General features: G+C 35.9%; 2 protein-coding genes across 2 annotated transcripts; one reads left to right on the top strand and one right to left on the bottom strand.

The window, feature by feature from the left end:
• Positions 1-4,421: 4,421 nt before the first annotated feature.
• On the bottom strand, positions 4,422-6,071 carry LOC126606442 (uncharacterized). The gene is made up of 3 exons (XM_050273838.1): positions 5,786-6,071; positions 5,448-5,692; positions 4,422-4,902 (listed from the first exon to the last, which is right to left on the bottom strand). The coding sequence occupies exons 1-3, from the start codon at positions 5,942-5,944 to the stop codon at positions 4,521-4,523; spliced, it is 786 nt and encodes a 261-aa protein (XP_050129795.1). The 5' UTR covers positions 5,945-6,071; the 3' UTR covers positions 4,422-4,520.
• Positions 6,072-17,469: 11,398 nt separating this feature from the next.
• On the top strand, positions 17,470-18,133 carry LOC126606445 (zinc finger protein 3-like). The gene has a single exon (XM_050273841.1). It carries the CDS (start codon positions 17,555-17,557, stop codon positions 18,083-18,085), a length of 531 nt encoding a protein of 176 aa, XP_050129798.1. The 5' UTR covers positions 17,470-17,554; the 3' UTR covers positions 18,086-18,133.
• The last annotated feature ends 202 nt before the right edge of the window (positions 18,134-18,335 follow it).

The following is an 18,335-nucleotide window of genomic DNA, read 5'->3' as shown; positions in this document are numbered from 1 at the left end:
CAAAGTCGGACTCTTGTGCAAATCCCGGAACCAATTGTTCAACAGCGGACGCATCTCTCTGAGCATCTAACATGTTGAAATTTGAAATCTACTAATAAAACAAGCTCAAATTCAATCAGCATGAATGTCACATCAATTTGTTTCAAATTATTTTGTCAATCTTTGTATCGAAGCATAAACAGATTCAGAGATCTTAGATAGAACTTCAGTATCTACCATTACAAAATTAATTTAAGAAATAGTGATATAAGTTTTTTTTGTTTTATTTTCATATAAAACCAAAAATAAGAAATCATATTTAGTGTTTAACACATTGCAAGTTATGAGTGGTTTGTAATGCCACTTAATACGGTCCAATGCCTGGTTAAGCCTCATACAAATTTTTCTTGTAGGTTGGCAGCTATAAATGATTGATACTTTGAATTATAAATGTTAAAAGTTTTAAGACAGATATTTATACATGCATATTTTTATTCACTACATTTGCGATTTGTACATCAAATAGGAAATGGCAGAGTCATCAAATTTATCCAACAACCAGATTTTGATCTGAACACAATCAAACTGCATCTGATACTGATGTATGATATTAATGTAAACGTGAATTCCTGTTACAAATCAACTAAGAACACGTGCATAAAATAAATTTTGTATTAATGCATAGGGTTTAGGGTTAGAATCTATGATTACAAAAATTGAATCCTCTGATTCAATCTTTGGGGTTATAGAGTGTATGTGTATGGTTGATCATTTGGGTTGTTCTCGAATTAACAGATACCACAAGAATTTGACTTGTGGCGATGGAGGAACTGATATGTGTAGGGATGTTTAGTGGTTCTTCACAAGGGTGACGAAGAACACATAGAGCTTTCTGAGTCTTCTGAGTGTTGAGAGTGTTTGGGGCTTGAGAGTTTGAGTGTTTGGGTGTGTAGATGAATATCTTCGGGGATTTCTTTGTCTTGAAAATTCGTATTTATAAGTTCCTCCAAATCTTGGTTGAGGCTTGACTTGGTCTTGATTTTGCACCAAGTATTTTTCATGTATAACTTTGGGCCTCAACTGGGCCTCATGAAAAATACTTGGGGGATTCTAACCCATTATTTATGTATTGAGGAGCGAGTCTTTGTTCTATAAAAAAGACTCTCTCACTTTCATTAGAGATTACCCATTATTCATGTACTGAGGAGCGAGCCCTTATTTTATAAAAGGGACTCCCTCACCTTCATTAGAGAGCATCGCCGCCAGCTGAGCAACCGTCTTGCCTCGAGCATCACTTATGTATTGAGGAGCGAGCCCTTATTCTATAAAAGAGCTCCCTCACCATCATTAAAGAGCATCGTCGCCAGCTGAGCAACCGACTCGCCGCGAGCATCAACTCCAGCCCATCACTTATGTATTGAGGAGCGAGCCATTATTCTATAAAAATGACTTCCTCACCTTCAACGCCACAAGCCGAGCCAACCAAGGCAACATAAGCCACAAACTGAGCAGCCTCGCAGCTTGTGCTACTTCTAGTTGAGCATTATCTCAGATTGGGCACCGCCTGATATCGAGTATCAGTCCTAAACGCCATCTAGTTACTTCGGCCCACACATGGATTGAATTTCAAGTCTCCAGCCAAAAGACTCTCTTGACTGAAGACTTGGGGGACTACTGTTTGTACCATACTTAGGGTCTCCGTATTTAGATCTCGTATAAATACTCGGGGGACTCAAATGTAATTATGTAATAAAGGAAGGGGCAAATATATAATAAGTGAGGAGTCCTTATTCTATAAAATGATCCCTCACTCTCCTCATTAAGGGAGGCAAATTCTTAGGCCTAAGATCCCCAAAGCCTCTCACCCTCTCAAAGCCTCTCATATTCATTACAGCTCTCCCTCACAATCCTCTCAGAGAAATACAATATAAGTGTGGACGTAGCCCAAACATTGGGGTGAACCACAATACATCTTGTGTTATTTACATTTCATGCAGATTCACGGTTGGATTTACGTTGTTCCAAGACCCTTTCAGTTTTGTGCATCAACAACACCAAACCGTAGTACTAACTGGCCAAAAAACAAAACTTGATTTGAAGCTTGGTTCGTAATTTGACTTCATTAAATAATACTAGCATATGGGCACACACAAAGTGTGTGAGAAAATTTTTTATTTTTGTTTTTGAAATAGAAGGAGAGAGGAAGAGAGTAATAGAGAATGTGGGAGTGAGAAGTTTTTTTTTTATATTTTATATTTTTTTAATTAGAGATATGTTTGGATTACATGTATGTGAGGCTTTGAAAAGAAAAAAAAAATTGGTTGTGTGAAATTACATTTTTACTCCATATTTCTTATTCATGTTCCGTTTTAATTAGAGGGTTAAATTGGTAATTTCATAGGATTTTGGTTGACAATGAGTGTTTTCTTAATTAGTAGAGATTTGATTTAATCCAATAATCTTTATTTAAATCAAATTGAACCAATCACATTTCATCCTTAAATTGGCCATCCTTGATTTGACCTTTTATATCAATTTAATTTGTTTGATTTAAATTAAAATTAATTAAAGAACTAATAAATATAATGTCTTAATTAATTTATGTCAGATGTCAACGTGTGTCACTCTTGATGCCTCATCCAATTTTGATGAATCACTGTTGACCCTAAAAACCTACCAAGCCTATATGGCGCGCTGACCAAGTAACTAATGAGCTAACTATGTCATTCGGTTGTATGCAGGCGTGCCAACACGTAGGTCGACTTGGCCGAGGAGTAAAATATGTTGATGTTGCGTCGGATGCGCTGCTGACTTCTCGATCCTACGATTGCGGCCGAGAAAGGAACATGTCTCGGTCTTCGGGTTCTAGAGCCTGAAGACAAGGTTGCTAGTTCTGCGAAGTTCAATATCAAATTCGGCTTTCAATGTGCCGAATGTAGTAACTTGTAACACCTCACTTCGTCGAAAAGGCTAATGAGATGACCTCTGCCAATAAGGATTCGAAAATCTTTCTCGACTGAGACTTGGATAGATAACCAGTCGGCCTCGACGCAGTGCTGTTTATCCAAACTGAAGGTGCTCCGTGGTCGGCTGATTCTACGCCAATAGTGCTATTTTTCCAAACTGAAAATGTTCACCAGTTGCCCTCACAGTGTTGTTTATCCAAACTGAAGATGTGTTGGCGAAAAATAAAATAAAAATCTCAAGATGTTTGAGAGGTTTCGCGTAGAGCGAAGGTTTGCGCAAGGCAGTTTGTGTGTTGTGTTGGAGGGGTTGAATGGTGCACCTTCCCTTCTTTTTATAGTACTTATATCCTCTGCTTGGCACGATTAGATAACGTTGCAAAGTTTAATTGCAACTCTAATTCCTGAAATTGATTTGCGTCAAAGGCCAAGTATATCCTCAAATTGCAGTTCGTGACTTTTCAAACAAGATAAAAACCTATCAAGGCTTATCACATTAGAAACCCAGCCTAGGCTTCTTATCTTATTATCAAAATTCCACCAGAAGCTCTGCTCATGTACATGTGCATTTAACCTTCCATGTGGCAACCATAGAATGCTCCCGTATTGTTTGTCTCATCAGTGCAAACTCGTTTGCAGCCATAGATGTAATCATTATCTTCCATCACCTTTTACCAAAAATATAATCATTATCCTCCATCACATTTATATTCGTGCATGCAATCTTCATTATCTGATTAGTCTATGAACTTGATCATCTTCTTGCCATACTTGGACTCTATTCACGATCTTTCCACGAAATTGCAACAATATTAAACCACACCGCATTGATCAAATCACCACGACTTTATTACCCAATTGTGCTCTAGATAATTCAATATATTATTAGAAAATAATTATTATGGTAAAATCACAATATTATTTCTCAATAATAATTGAAAATCATTCAACCACTTTGTCGTCCAACTGTTTAAAATTCTGCTCATCCAACGACTTCGATTACTCAGGTCGATAGTGTAATTTTGGGTCCAAACAGTCACGTGCCATGTGTATGATTTGTGAGAAACATGATGCATGTCACGTAAGCCTTGACACATCGAAATTATAATGTGTTAGTGAGCATTTATTTCACTAAAATTTACATGTCTACAATTACATGATCGAATATTAATTGGGTTCCAGTTTATTGACAGCAACACTGGCTAGTGTTATACTATTTAGCTAAAACAGTAAACTTATTGTATTTGAGTTTGAATTTCTATCTTTGTGAGTTCAACTGTTAGAGCACTTATTTCTTATGCAAGTGATAGTGGTGAGGGAAAATCGAACTAGGATCTCAGGTGTAGGGGTAAATGTCATTAGCCAGATTTTATTCAAGTTCAAGTTATGTTATTGGTACAAGATTATAGTACGTTACGACATATTTTTTTTCATCAACAAATATCATCCATGAAATTTTAACTAATTAAAAACGAAGTGTTGTTGACCAATTAGTCATATGCAAAACTATATCATGACTTACAATGTTCGCATTTGTGTACAATTTACATTGGTTTCACCAACACCAAATTATCTAGATTACAAATTTAATTGTTTGCTAGGAGCCGTCGGATTCACAATCAACGGTGGTTGCTCAATGTGATTTTCTCTAAACAAAGGGTTCTCCCTAGGAATGGTTGTGAGAGGAGGTGACCTTGGCGGAGAGGCATAGAGTATGGAGGCTTCAATCATTTCTCTCCTCAAAGTTTCTTGGCGTTGGGAGATTCTTTGTGCTCTCGATGCAGTCAAGTATAACCCAGCAGCAAGGAAAACTGTTGTCAAAGCAAACACCCCAGCAGCAGATAACACACCTTCTCTGAGGACAAGGCAAATGGGTCTTGGCCTTGACCATTTTCTCAAGTGCCCTGACTCAACGCTTAGTCCAATCAATAACAAGATCTCGCCAACAGCAAAACAAACCCTAATTAACACAACAACAAGCCACATATGTAGTTATAATTACTGAGTTTGAGAGAAGTACCTAATGCAAAATGTAAATGAAGTTAATTGCATGTGCGTAACTTGTGTTTATGATTAGATGGTCCGCATAAATTTGTATTATTGTTATGAATTGTGGATCAGATAGTATTGTCCGACATATCGGAGAAGTCACTACTCATAAAGCCGTATGTTAAGTTGTATGACAGGTTGAAGACCATGGGGTTAAGTTGACGGCGATACTGATAAATATAACGGGAGAAATTACTGTTCAGAAAGTGGTATGTTAATTTGTTTGACATGTCCAACCATGTACTGGAACTTTTGGTTAAGTCGATAATAGTATATATAAACTAAAGGACGTATCCGAGAAGTTATTGAAGTGGTCTATTTAAGTTGTCCATTAGGCCCCATGCTATATTGGATCTAGTGGTTAACGACAATATTGATGCAATTCCTACAATTAGGGAAGAGCTAAGTGGAAGTGAGGTAAATTGAAATATGAAGGACTAACAATGAGTGGCATACCAAGTTGAAACAAAGAAAAAGGCAGCTTGCCATTTCAAGCTCTTTGCAGGACCAGAATAATGAGGCTCCCAAAAAGCCAAGGCTGATGGAGGTGAGTTACTAATTGCAAACAACATGTATCCATGTTCCACCACCATGATAACAGCCAGCCCCAGAAATGCACTGGCTGCACATAGCAGCGGCGTTTTCCCGCTGCCGCTGTATTCACATTCATTTTCCCCTTCATCACTACTCAACCATGTTACCTACAAATCATCATCATCAACCACCAAAATTTGCTCAGGTTATTTCATAATTGACCATAATATTGTTATGTCTGAAACCATTTTTTGGCGTACCTTGGAACGGGTAGCTTCAGCAATTAGACATAAGATGAAGCAGAAGAGGCCGCTGAGAATGGTTAAGACCATGATGACAGCGCCTGTTTTGCTACCTAAACCGGTGGTTGGACGACTTGGTGAAAGGTCTGCATGTGTGACTGCCATTATCTTTGGCATTTTGGAGTCTAGAATTATTCATGCAGGTTACAGGCTCAGTAAGAGATATAAGGGGTTTAAGTTTTGGAATGTTCAAGAGAGAGAGAGAGAAAGAGAGAGAGAGAGAGAGAGCTAGAGAGAAATGGAATTGTTTATAGAATTGCTTGGAGCAAAGGTTGCTTTAAAAGCTCAAGATTCTTGGGTTCTTGAAAGACTTAATGAGAAAGGTATCTTGCCCATTTTTGTTCATATTTGAACTGATGTGGAATTGCATTTTGCTACGTTCATGAAATGGATTAGAAAGCCAAAAGCGCTTTATTACAAGCATTATGTACTAGTGCTTTTAGAGGTACCGTTTGGTACGCAGACGGGACGGAATGGAATGGAATGGAGGTTCGTGTTATGTTTGGTATGCATAGGACGGAATGAAAAAAAATGACGAATCAGACCCCCAAACAATTTCTTTCTCTTTAAATCAAACACAGAAAAATCCCAAAATTCATTTCAATCAATTTCTGCAGCTTCTTCATCGTCCTCCTTGCATCGTCGTTATCGTCCTCCGTGCAGCATCCACCTTCTTCCCTCCGACCCACCAAACTGTTTCACTCTCTCTCTCCCCAACCTCCCTCTCCAAATCGGGCGACTCCGTCCTAATCCCCGGCACCGCCCACCTGCTCGCCAACCACCTCGACCAGGACCACAACCCCCTCCCTGGCACCGCCCACCTGCTCGCCACCTCAGATGACGAGCTTAGCTTCGAATCGGGTTGTGTTCTGGATCAGATCCACCTCGCTTACACGGATGGAGATTACGAGATACGGGTCATGTTCGTGATGCCAGACGGCGCCGGAGAAGAAGAGGGTTTGCTATGGTGACGTCGTCGTCGTCGTCGGATGGGTTTGTTGGGATTGGGTTAGCAGTTGGGTTACTGGGTTTGTGGTGGAGGAAGAGGAGGGCTACGGGAGAGACAAGGGTAGAAGAGAGGGAGGTTACGGGAGAGAAAGGGAGGTAGACAATGTAATTCATGAAAAATAAGAGGGGCATTGTTGTCCAAAAAAATATAATTTTGTGTCCCACGGGATGGAAAAACCCGTTCCGGGGGGGGAGGGGGAACCAAAATCTAACACATTTTCGTTCCGTGGGACGCGCGTTCCACATAATTTTAGCGCACCAAACGTGGGACGGAATCTGTTCTGTCCCATCCCACATACCAAACGCACCCAAAGGACCACTACTAGAAAGCCAAATACGGGTCTTAGAAACAAATCACGTTTTTCTAGTAAAATCACTTTTACTAAATACTCTTATACGCATAAGTACTTCTTACAAAGCAATCTTAAATGGACCAAACATATTACAAGTGCTCCTCCCAAATATACTTCAAAATGATTTTTTAAATCTAAAAACCACTTGAATTTGTAATTTTGCATTATATGCTCTTTTTTTAGTAAAATGTTGATGAGTCAATGTGGTCGATCAAGTATATATTCTTCAAGAAACGCCCTTTTGGATTATCGATCACCACTAATTAAACACCGACTACCTTAATCCTATTATTTATTTATTTATTTATTTTTATAAACATTGGAAGTTTTTTATTTTTTAAATATTCCTAAAAAATAAAATTAAAAAAAAAAAATTATCCCTCACAAGCATTGAAATTCTTTGATTCTTAAGCCATCAATTATTGACAAAGAAAGGCATCAAAAATCCAAAGTTGGAATGCCAAAATCCGAAAGTGCTGAGGAGTAAAGAACAAATCACAACAGTCGGATGAATCATCAACAAAGGAAGAATACTTGGATGTTGGTTGGCGTTAACTTATGCTTATGCGGTGCGTTTTACTTTAGTTTCTTTCTTTTAAACTTTTAGTTGTGAATGCTATATGACCTGTGGTCTTGGTTTTGAATTACACTTGCCTTCTTTTCCTTTTCTTTTTATCGGCCACTTCGGCCTTCGTAAAAATAGAAAGCTTTTTCTTCTTTTTTTTTTTTTTTTGAAAGGGCTTTTTCTTCTTTTGACTATGCAAGATAATCCAAAGCTTTTTTGCTTGCAGAAAGTTTTTAATCTAGGGTTCTTTAGATATAAGTTTATGCAACACTTATTTTCTTGACAAAAACTCGTCTCGTTTTAAACATCCAAATAAAATCCAAATTCGAAATAAACTGCCATGTAAACAAATAAATACCTGTTATTTTCAAAATATTTACAATTGTACCACGACACCCTAATTATGTTGATGAATTTAATTTCCACCATAAATATGGCAAATAAGTGCATTATTATTACAAAAGTATCTGCTTTATACTTGTCTTGCCATCATCTGTTCCATTTCTTATATTTGTTTGACAATCATTGTAGGTAAATTATTTTGCATGTATACATTAGGCACATTTCGTTATTATTATATCTGTGTGAAATAAATTACCTATATTTTTAAGTAGAATATAGGTAATTAATTAACTTTGAATCAATCGGCTAAAAACATCCTTTTATTTTGTAGGTAAATAATTTTTCATGTATTATTACATATACTAGGCACATTTGTTATTATTATGTGTTGTTTGCGCAATCAACATTCATTTATTCTATAGGTAAATTACAAAAGTATCTACTTTATACTTGTCTTACCATCATATGTTCCATTTCTTATATTTTTTTGGCAATCATTGTAGGTAAATAATTTTGCATGTATTATTTTACCTGGAAGTTATATTGTTATTTTATATGTGTAAAATATTGGTAATTTTGAATAAAATAACATTTGAATGGAAAAAAAATTAAATAAAATAACATTTGTATATTTGTGAAAAATACTAATTTACTTGTTACAATTATTTGAAAAGGAAAAAAAATGCTCATTTTTACATAAATGTGAAAACAACTATATAAGGAATCAAAACTCTAATATCATGTAATTTTTGTTATTAATATGCATTGAAATCATGACACTAAAATTTTTCTTTTCCAAATCTACATAAACATTTCAAAACGTTTAATTGAATGAAATAATATAAAATAAATGTAGATAACAAGTAATAGACCCAAAGTTAATGATATTAGGGGTAATTTAGACATCCAAAAATACCAATTTTGCCAAGTCATACTTAATTATGGATATTGCTTAATTGGAACCTCATCATTGGGTTTTTATTAGAAAAATTTATAATTGTGGGTTTTAGTTAATGAAAATTGAATTCCAATGGGTATACTCATGTTTTCAGTTTAATAATGTATTTTATTAGTCTCTCCACACGCACACGTAAAAAATAGGCTCAAAACTCATAAGGTCTCAAACTTATGTGAAAAGTGGCTTTGAATAAAGTGATTAGGCAATCTACTAAGTTTTTCTCGTCTCTTAGGTTAGTTCCACGATCCACATTGATTGCTGACAGATTCTCATAGCCGTCGTTTGTCCTCCGACTCCCGTTGATATTTGGTTCACCAAAGTGAAAATACAAAGTTGCTCCACAAGAAACGAAGGCTGGGGAAAGTACACTGCCATTCCTTTGTCACACTCACGCATGCACTACTATTTTCCGATCTTTTACCCTAGAAGTACCCTACTGTATCTCCACTTAGCATATTAATCAAACCTTAGACCTCTTATTACTGGACACTCAGACAGCAAGGCCCTGAGCAATTATACGCAATATCGATTATGTGTTGTCCTAGGAAGGTCTTTAATGCGTGATAATACCATTGCAATTTGCTCGCAGGCAGCATCGAGGTGCTCCTCTGTTTCAACTGACTCCGTATTAAGTGTTGAAGCAATGGACTCTAATAACTGAATCTTTTCATAGTTGTCTGTAATAGTAGCACTCTCAAAGGTGTTGGTTGAAAATTCAGTTCTTCTGAAAAGTTTATGGACTTGCTCTACAAAAATGTCTAGTTGAGACCGTGCACTCAAAAAACGTTGGATAAGAGCATTAATAGACTCTGACTGACTTGTATTCATGATTCCTGCAAAAATGTAATTCGCGTATAAGCTGACTGCATGCTTATTTGCCTGCAGTCCCTATTCATTAACCATTTCCCTCCACCTTTCCTCAAAATCTCCCACTAAGGCCAGATTAAACAGCTGGTGAAACTCAGCTTAATTTCCAGTCATCATAACGAGGTCCAAGAAGTACAGAAACCCAATCTGAGAACTTTGCGAAGATGAGCCATATGCAAAAGGTGTGGTTCAACTGTACTGGCATTGCGATAGCAATAGCCTCTTTCAGCCACATGTTATGGTCAGTTAACATTGTCTGTGGAGCCTTTCCTTTAATGAACCCCAAGAATGTCTGTTTAAACATCACTAGGTATTAAGAACAAGTTGAAGCAATAAACAAGACAAACTCAGTAAGAAATGAGTACGAACACAGTAGCAAATTAGGTCGTGAGTCTAAGATAATCGAGATTCATTGTGCTGGAAAGACTGAAAAGGTTATGGAGGTCATTTCATAATGAATTGTTGAAATATCTCACATCGATCATATCTATGAGAAAAAAAGTTTAAATATCCTAACTCCGTTCCAACCAATATCGATGTCTTTTGTAATAAAACCTTCCATTTGCCAGATTGTCCAGGTGGTAATTAACAAGTTGGAGATATTCTCACTCATAATTTGACATGAATATGCCAATGAGCTTCTTACCTTCAATGCCCAGGAAAAGGGCTGCATATTTTCATCCCGCAGAAGCGCACACCCTAAGAAACAAGTCATTCCATGATTCTCCACTCCAAGCCAAATGCCTAACAGCATACCATAAGCATCCAAACGATGAGTTGGGTCAAAAATTGAGAATTTGATAGACGAGTGATACATTGTGGGTGGATGAATTAATAAAATTGAGAGACATTTCTCTTATTTTCCTATGTTTTTTCAGTATTCCTGCGGGAAATCAACGGATTTAAGGATGCCTCCATTTTGGCATTCTCCTTGTGAGAATCAACAAGATCGAGGAAGGTTTTGTTCGTTTCGATCAAATATTGTTTTGGCCGGCTACGTTGCATCACAAATTGAGCTAGTAAAACTGGTCCAAGATTCAGTTTCGTAACTTCTAATTCGTGGATTAGCTGAACCAAACGGATCAAACTTCTAATCAAGGTTCTAAAAAAAGTTAAGCACTAGTCGGGTGGCGGGTTGCGGCCTAGCGGTTAGGTAGAGCTTAGGTGGACTTAAGTAAATCTACTAAATTTCATGTAAATAAGTATCCGTTTATACTTAAAATATATGTAATTTCATTAAAAATTACAAAATAGAATGACATTATATATTATGGAGTATTGGAACATAATGAAAATATGGGAAATAAACATATAATGTGTGTTTATTTAAGTATTTAACAAGTCTCTTACAATTTATTGAGAAAAAATAAAATGGAAATGAAAGTTATGTATTTTCTTCTAAGTGAGTTGCAACTTAAGCGGTTTAGGCATGTGCCTCAGCAGATATAAGCGCCCTTTCTTAATTTTCAAATGTCTGGGCAATAATTGGGACGGTGACCAGCCGTCTAGCGCCTAAGCCGAGCCTAGACAGCGCTAGGCAGAGATTTTTAGAACAATGCTTTTAATACAAAACATACTTGTCCAAGCAGGTATCGATAATGTAACTGATTAACTACCTACACTAACTAGCAGGTGTGACGTTTATACTAATGGTCTTAATGCAATTAATAGTGGAACCAATCATCATCAGCTGTATCCATTTCGATTAGGTTTCTGACATGGGACTTTGCATTCATCAACATGTCTTCTCAATTGAGAGCAATATTGATATTACACGTGTAGCCAATTCCACATTGGTAACCCTATTTGATTTGATTTCGGTTTCATGAAATTTGTTTCAGGTTTTTAAGTTTGGGGTCCCAACTTCTGACTCCAGGGGTTCAATTCATGATCCCAATTTAGGTTCAATCAGTCAATGATATCATGTCAAAGTTTTAGAACCGGTCTATTAACCCGCAAAGATATTGTCTTTTGTCCTCAACTCAACTATATGCACATATTAGTGTGTGTAGAGTTTCATACAAAATATCTCCTTAGAAGTAATGGAACTATTTCAACTATATTTAATTCGTTCAAGTTTCCGATGTAGAGCTTTGCAAATTAGTACCAGAAAGTCTTACATTTTCTTCCTCATAATCATCATAGATTCACGTTTTGTTCATCTTTTATACTAGTTCTCATTGTAGAGAGCATATAAAGTGAAAAAACATTAGGTGTCTATACAAAACTTTTTTTTTCTTTTTTTTTTTTTTTTTTTTTCAAAAGTGGCATTCTTAGAATATCACTAATTTGTTTCTGGAGTCCAAGGAAATGTTAAAATTATAAATTGAAGTGTCTAAAAATACAAAGGCAAAAATTGTTTGTGTAAAAACGGAGTTCCTTTAAAATCTTTGAGCACTCGATTTCACAGGATTTCACAAGAACGACTTATATATAAACGGTTTCACATTCACTTCACATGATTTGGCCAGAATTAAGATCCACACGGTCAAACATTCAAAGTTCCTGGAAATACCTCACTCAAAAAAAAAATAAAAAATGTATGAACATATCGATGGCTGATAGCTTCATAAATATATTTGAACTATTTTTAATACTATTTCAAAAATTCTAGTATGTCCAGGAATATTTTTTTTATAGAGTTTTTAACTGTTGAATCTTAGTTATTATACTTTGATTAATGATTTAACGGTAAAAAATCTCCGAAATATTTGATAAACAAAACATACTAAGAAATGCCATACCAGTTTTCTTTGTGTCCATCGCACATGCGCGATAATATCAAAATATAGGTTTCCATCGCACCATGCCTATTTTTTGAAAAGGTAGTGTTATTCACACATTTATTTTTACTTCTCACACATTCTTATCAATTTCAGTCGTCGTATCTAATGGTTTGAATAAGATCCAAAAATTAATAAGGATGTGTGAGAATTAAAAATGAACGTGTAATTAACACTTATCGTTCCAAAATCTTCACCCTGGATCTCTAAGTATAAACAAACACTTATCAAAGGTTTCCCAGCAGCCAGCTGGATAGGTTGTGTTATTTTTTTTCACATAGGTATATCGCTTAATTGGTCAAAACATCCATCACCTTGCCATTTGGTGGAGAGAGTCTTCTGTCCGAACCAGGACAAGGAGCAAAGTGGGGGATTTGTATCCCACCTGGATCCAATTTGTGAGGATCTTATTTTTAGGAATCTTCACATCTTATTCGTTTATTGTACATCATGCAACCATAAATCATTTTAAATTATTTATTTAAAATTAAATATAAACAATATCTAACAAAAACTGATCGTACGATGTACGATAAACGAATATGATATGATGATCCTTAAGATCCTCACAAATAGAATCCAGGGAGGATACTCATCCCAAAGTGAGGGGTGTAGGACTAAAGAGTGGGCCCTAGTGGACCTGACAAGTAGGCGATGTGAAGATATTTTTTAGCATGTCGAAAACATGGTGCAGTACACTAAGTGTGCTAGTACAATTGATTGAAAATTTTAAAAAAATTTCCAACAAATTGCATTATGACACTAAGTGACTGTATTGTGTTTCCAGCACACTAAAATTTTTATTGAGGATGAAATATTATGATGTTTTGTGGTGTCTGCCGTAATAGTTAGGCGATCTATACGACGGTTAGTAGAACTTCTCCAGTTAGTGATCAGAAAGAAAAAAAAAGATGATCATTACCTCCATGTATATCCGATCAGAAAGTACTGCAACCCTAGTTTCCACAAAACTAGAAACTTGAAAAGAGACCAAATTTAGCAATGATTCAAAGCTCATGAGAACAAAACAATGTCAGTGGGATTCTTATGATTGAGCTTTGTAAAAAATACCATAACAAACAAAAGCAAACAAACTGTGTCCAAAAAAAAAAAGAAAAACAAAAGCAAACAAACTGTGGACGAGACAAGGTGAATTTGGTGGACCGTACTGTATGACGTATGTTGTTTTATTAACGTTTCTCTCCTAAAACTTTACACGCATGTAGAATCATTGCAGCGTTTCAGACTAATAATGCAGTATTACAAAAAAAAGCTAAAACGCATGACATGTGTTATTGACTTGGAAGGTCACGTTGACGTCTTGAGAAATGTATGAAAGTTGGCAAACGCAAAATTTAAGACAAAATCATAGAATAATCTCTAACTTAGGCATATAGGAGAAAATGCTAGACCTAGCTAGTTACAATTTGTATATAATTAAAACAAGAAGTAATACACGTTACGATGTTAGATAGAGTTCTAGACAAATACTACAGCGTAATGTGATAATGTTAAAACATATGACAGTATTAAGAAAAAGTGTTAGTATGCAAATAGAAAATCTAATAGAAAAAAAAAAGTAGTCCTCTAATCAAGGAGGGAAAGAAGAAGAAAAGGCTACACCTATTGCGTTGCAACTTGCATAAAACAACAAAGTAATTACTTTAGTACGATGAATGAAAAATAACCAATATATCCACACATCTCGTAGCTACAATGGTTTATGATGCATGCTTATCTAAGCTAAGGCAAATTTATGTGCTATCAAAGTCAATGGTTTGTGAAGGACAAAAAAAGCAGGGGACTGGACTCACCTAAAAATAAAAAGTATGGTGTACTACCAAATCAAGGGCAAATTAATTATAGCCGATAAGGTAATATCCGCGTGAATCAATGGAACTGACTGCTCATCGCTGTGCACGCATGGAAACCCAATTATATAGCTTGAGCTCTCCGGCCCCTACCTGCAGGAGGATGATGCAGCGACAACATATAGCCTTTTCCCTTCTAGGTTTTTTGTCGTCTATTGGCAATCGCTTTTCAACCCTTTTATCGATGGCATGGCCAATATACGAGATATGCTTGTACTACAAGCTATTTGATTGGTCAAATACTGTACCATGCACACCAATAGCATGCATACCATGATCTGATTAGTTTGTTTTTTTTTTCACTCTCTTTTTTCTCTCTCTTTTTTTTTCGGATCGAGCGATGATCTTGTTTTTATAAGCATGATTTATGTAATAGATTTTACACCGTAGCAAAGGGATATTATCAACAATATGAAATGGATAGTTATACCTTAATATAGCAATATAGGTATGTTTGCTATTAATATATAGCGGGGTAGTATCGATACTTTATCAAAAGAAAAAATTTGAAATAGGTCCAATTTTTAGTTACTTTGGATCTATATCAAAAGACCCCTTATCAAAATTATATCAATATGATGTGACTATTTGCTGCCGTTATATATTTTCAGAATATTGTTACAACATTAATGTTATTTAAGAGCTAGCAGTTCTCAAATCTTTGAACTTGGCCACAAATATGCAGAATAATGGCCCCCTCCACAATCATACATCAATATCGATCGAGATGAAATGAAATGTACTTGGATTGTGGAAGACAATAACCCTCATGTTAAACGGCGAGCGTGAATGAAGGCACAGTAGTGGCTGACCTTGAATCACTTCTTGTGGCCGAATTTATTCACCATTTGATGTTACATTTTACATATTTGTAGGTTCAGTATAAATCTCACATATATTTTCTAACAAGAGAAAAATGATTTTATTCATCCCTTCCATACCAAACTGTCGGCAGTACGCGCGTATTACTAGTAGCTATAGTACTATCTCTTACATGAGTGCCATAAGAAAGAAGAAGAAAAAACAGAAAAGAAAAGGGAGGATATATATCATACACAAATCCCTTCTCAATTAACAGGGGGAGGGATTCTGCTCCATTATTTATGGAGCGTTTATTGATATTGTGTTAATATTGGTTGATACAGATGTCTGCAACAGGTTGATATAATATCAATATGGTGTCCAAAATGTGTTGATATGTTGTGAGCATGTTGTCAATATAACTATCAATCGAGATATCAATAATTTCGCTTTAAGTGGGAACATAAACTTTACACCATAACGCAAGAAAAATAAAATACAAAAAAGAGAGAATGCAAATTGAAAATAATTTGCAGTGGGAGCTTTGAAACCGAGTAAAAAGAACCAAGAGTTCTTAAATTTTGCTGTGGAACTAACCCTCATCCCAAAGGGGCTCATACATATATTTGTACATGGTCGCCATGCATAAACATGTCTGTTTTTTTTTAAAAAAAAAACAATGCGCATGTACATGTCTACACAATATATTTTTGTGTATTTTAGTGAGTAGTGACACAGATTAATTTTGCACGTAATCGACTTGGCCTTTTAGAATTAGGCTTTAGCTTATCTATTAAGTATTAAGAGTTAACTTAATTAGGTCCAGGTTTGGTGTAAGCGCCAAAGTCACTGTCATGGGACACACGCAAAGAAACAAATTAACAGGGAGGCAGATTGTCTGCTCTCCTGTTTGGCTGCCCTTCCCATCTCCTTCTATTTGTGTGGTCATGTTTAAGCCACGTTAACATTTTATATTCTTATTGCTTTTTGTCTTATTATCTCTATAAAAAATAATTAATATAAAATGTTAACGTGACTTAACCGTAACCGTACAAAATCTGAAGGGATGAGAAGGGCACCCAAACAAGAGGGGGCAGACAATCTGCCTCCAATTAACAGAGCACTAGTACTGTATATATCTCGTCGCTCCCCAAAATATATTCTTGTTTTGTTTGTTTCACTTTCCATGTCATTCTTAGGTATAAGCAATCCTTAAAGCGTGGGTAACATTAGGGAGATTAAATTTGTAAATTAAATAATGTATCACTAATAGGAATGAGTACGTTTATCAATACTTAAGTAATAAACTAATCATTAACTTCCATGTTCTTTAAATTTTAAAATTTAGTCTACAAATTTAATCTCTTTATCATTACTCTAAAATGTGTCGGCATGCAATCTAGTCTGCCATTAATCATTTATTTTATTTTTTTATTTTTTTATTTTTTATTTTTGTGGCTTCACGATCCGGATCTCTACTGTTTAGGTCTCCCCTGCAAGAATTAAGTCAAATTAAACTTGTCTACGTTTAGGTCAAGAACATCTTTTGACTTTCTAAGTTCAAGGCATCTTATTTTCGAGTGTGATTCCATGATTGAAATCATTTCCTTTTATATTACTTTTTAAAGATTATCTATGCAAAAACCGGTTAAATTGACAATTGTTTAGTTGTTCGAATGCTTGCATTTTCCGTTAACTTTTATCGAACTAATTGTGTTTTTTTTTTCTTTTCGTGTTTTAGATGAAAGTGAGGAATTAAAATATAAATGTTTTTAATTGTTAAAATGCATTATACGGTAGCTAAGAAGGACGTTCGTAACTAGAGAAAATTAACATTGCTAAGAAGGACATTTTTAAATTAATTACTAAGGAGTGACTCAGTAGTTGGGGAAGAATTATAAGTCCGTATTCCACACGCACGTCCTAGATTCAATTCCTCCCGCTAATGAGTCGCACGATAAGTGGTCAGGATGCTTCTTTGAGTCTTTCATGCTCCAAAAAAAGTTGATTGCCATAACGAATCCACCAACTTGTCGCCTTTTAAAGAAATATATGTGACAATTAATAGTAAAAACGGTACTAGGGGAGGCCAGAGAAGACCAGAGATCGTGTGGGTAGGTGTTTTGCCATGATAGGCCATGCAATAGTGCTTTAGCACTAGATTTCTATAGCTTTGGATATGTTGCTCGGGTATTTCCAAGGGCAAGTAATATATGTAAGTTTCATTAGTTCTCAATTTCCATTAACCATATTCTTTCATCAGAAAATGAAGCTTTTCGGGTTTTCGGTGACGGATGACAGTGACCGAGTCGCCATGATCATCGAGAGCAAGAAGTTTGAGTGTCAGTACTGTGGCCGGAAGTTTGAAAGCTCTCAAGCGTTGGGCGGACATCAAAACGCACACAAAAGAGAAAGGCAGCTTGAAAGGATGGCCATGTTAGACCATGTCCAACATCGTCATCCTCCTCCTCCTAATCATGGTCATCGTGATCAATATCAACGGGTAGCGACAAGTGTACCCATAATCGTTGGTTCTAGTGGATCCACAAGCAATATCAATGGTGGTTCTGATCATGGTCATGCTGGTGCAGCTCGGGTCCCGTCTGTGGTAGCCCCCAGAAATCCTCATGGCTTGAACTTCAAACATATCAAACAGGTTGTTCCCAACGTAGATGAAGGAAATGATGTTGATCTGCGTTTGAGACTTTGAGTCTTAATATTCAATAAACTGGTTAATTAGAAAGCTTTTTTTCTGTCATTTCGTGTATGGTTGAGAACTTGCGTGTTCAATTATTTGGTTTCCAATGCGATCCAGAGAACCCTAAAAAGTTGCATGTTAGAGCTCATCAATGAACAAGCATTGTTTTACAATGTATCAAACGATGCATATGCTATGAAATAGATCATTTGTGTCTTTATTATTAGGATCTTAATATTGAGAACCTTACTTAATAATCATA

This window comes from Malus sylvestris, chromosome 16, assembly GCF_916048215.2.
Source record: "Malus sylvestris chromosome 16, drMalSylv7.2, whole genome shotgun sequence".
Taxonomy (NCBI): Eukaryota; Viridiplantae; Streptophyta; class Magnoliopsida; order Rosales; family Rosaceae; genus Malus; species Malus sylvestris.
The sequence above is the reverse complement of the archived record's forward strand: the minus strand, read 5'-3'. Positions and strand labels throughout refer to the sequence as shown.

What these genes read in the sequence shown, in the direction of transcription:
- LOC126606442 (XM_050273838.1), bottom strand. Translation starts at nt 5,944, where the DNA reads ATGCCAAAGATAATGGCAGTCACACATGCAGACCTTTCACCAAGTCGT. An exon ending in CTGAAGCTACCCGTTCCAAG is followed by an intron (nt 5,693 to 5,785) that starts GTACGCCAAAAA and finishes GATGATTTGTAG; the next exon opens with GTAACATGGTTGAGTAGTGA. An exon ending in TTTTTCTTTGTTTCAACTTG is followed by an intron (nt 4,903 to 5,447) that starts GTATGCCACTCA and finishes TGTGTTAATTAG; the next exon opens with GGTTTGTTTTGCTGTTGGCG.
- LOC126606445 (XM_050273841.1), top strand. Translation starts at nt 17,555, where the DNA reads ATGTTGCTCGGGTATTTCCAAGGGCAAGTAATATATGTAAGTTTCATT.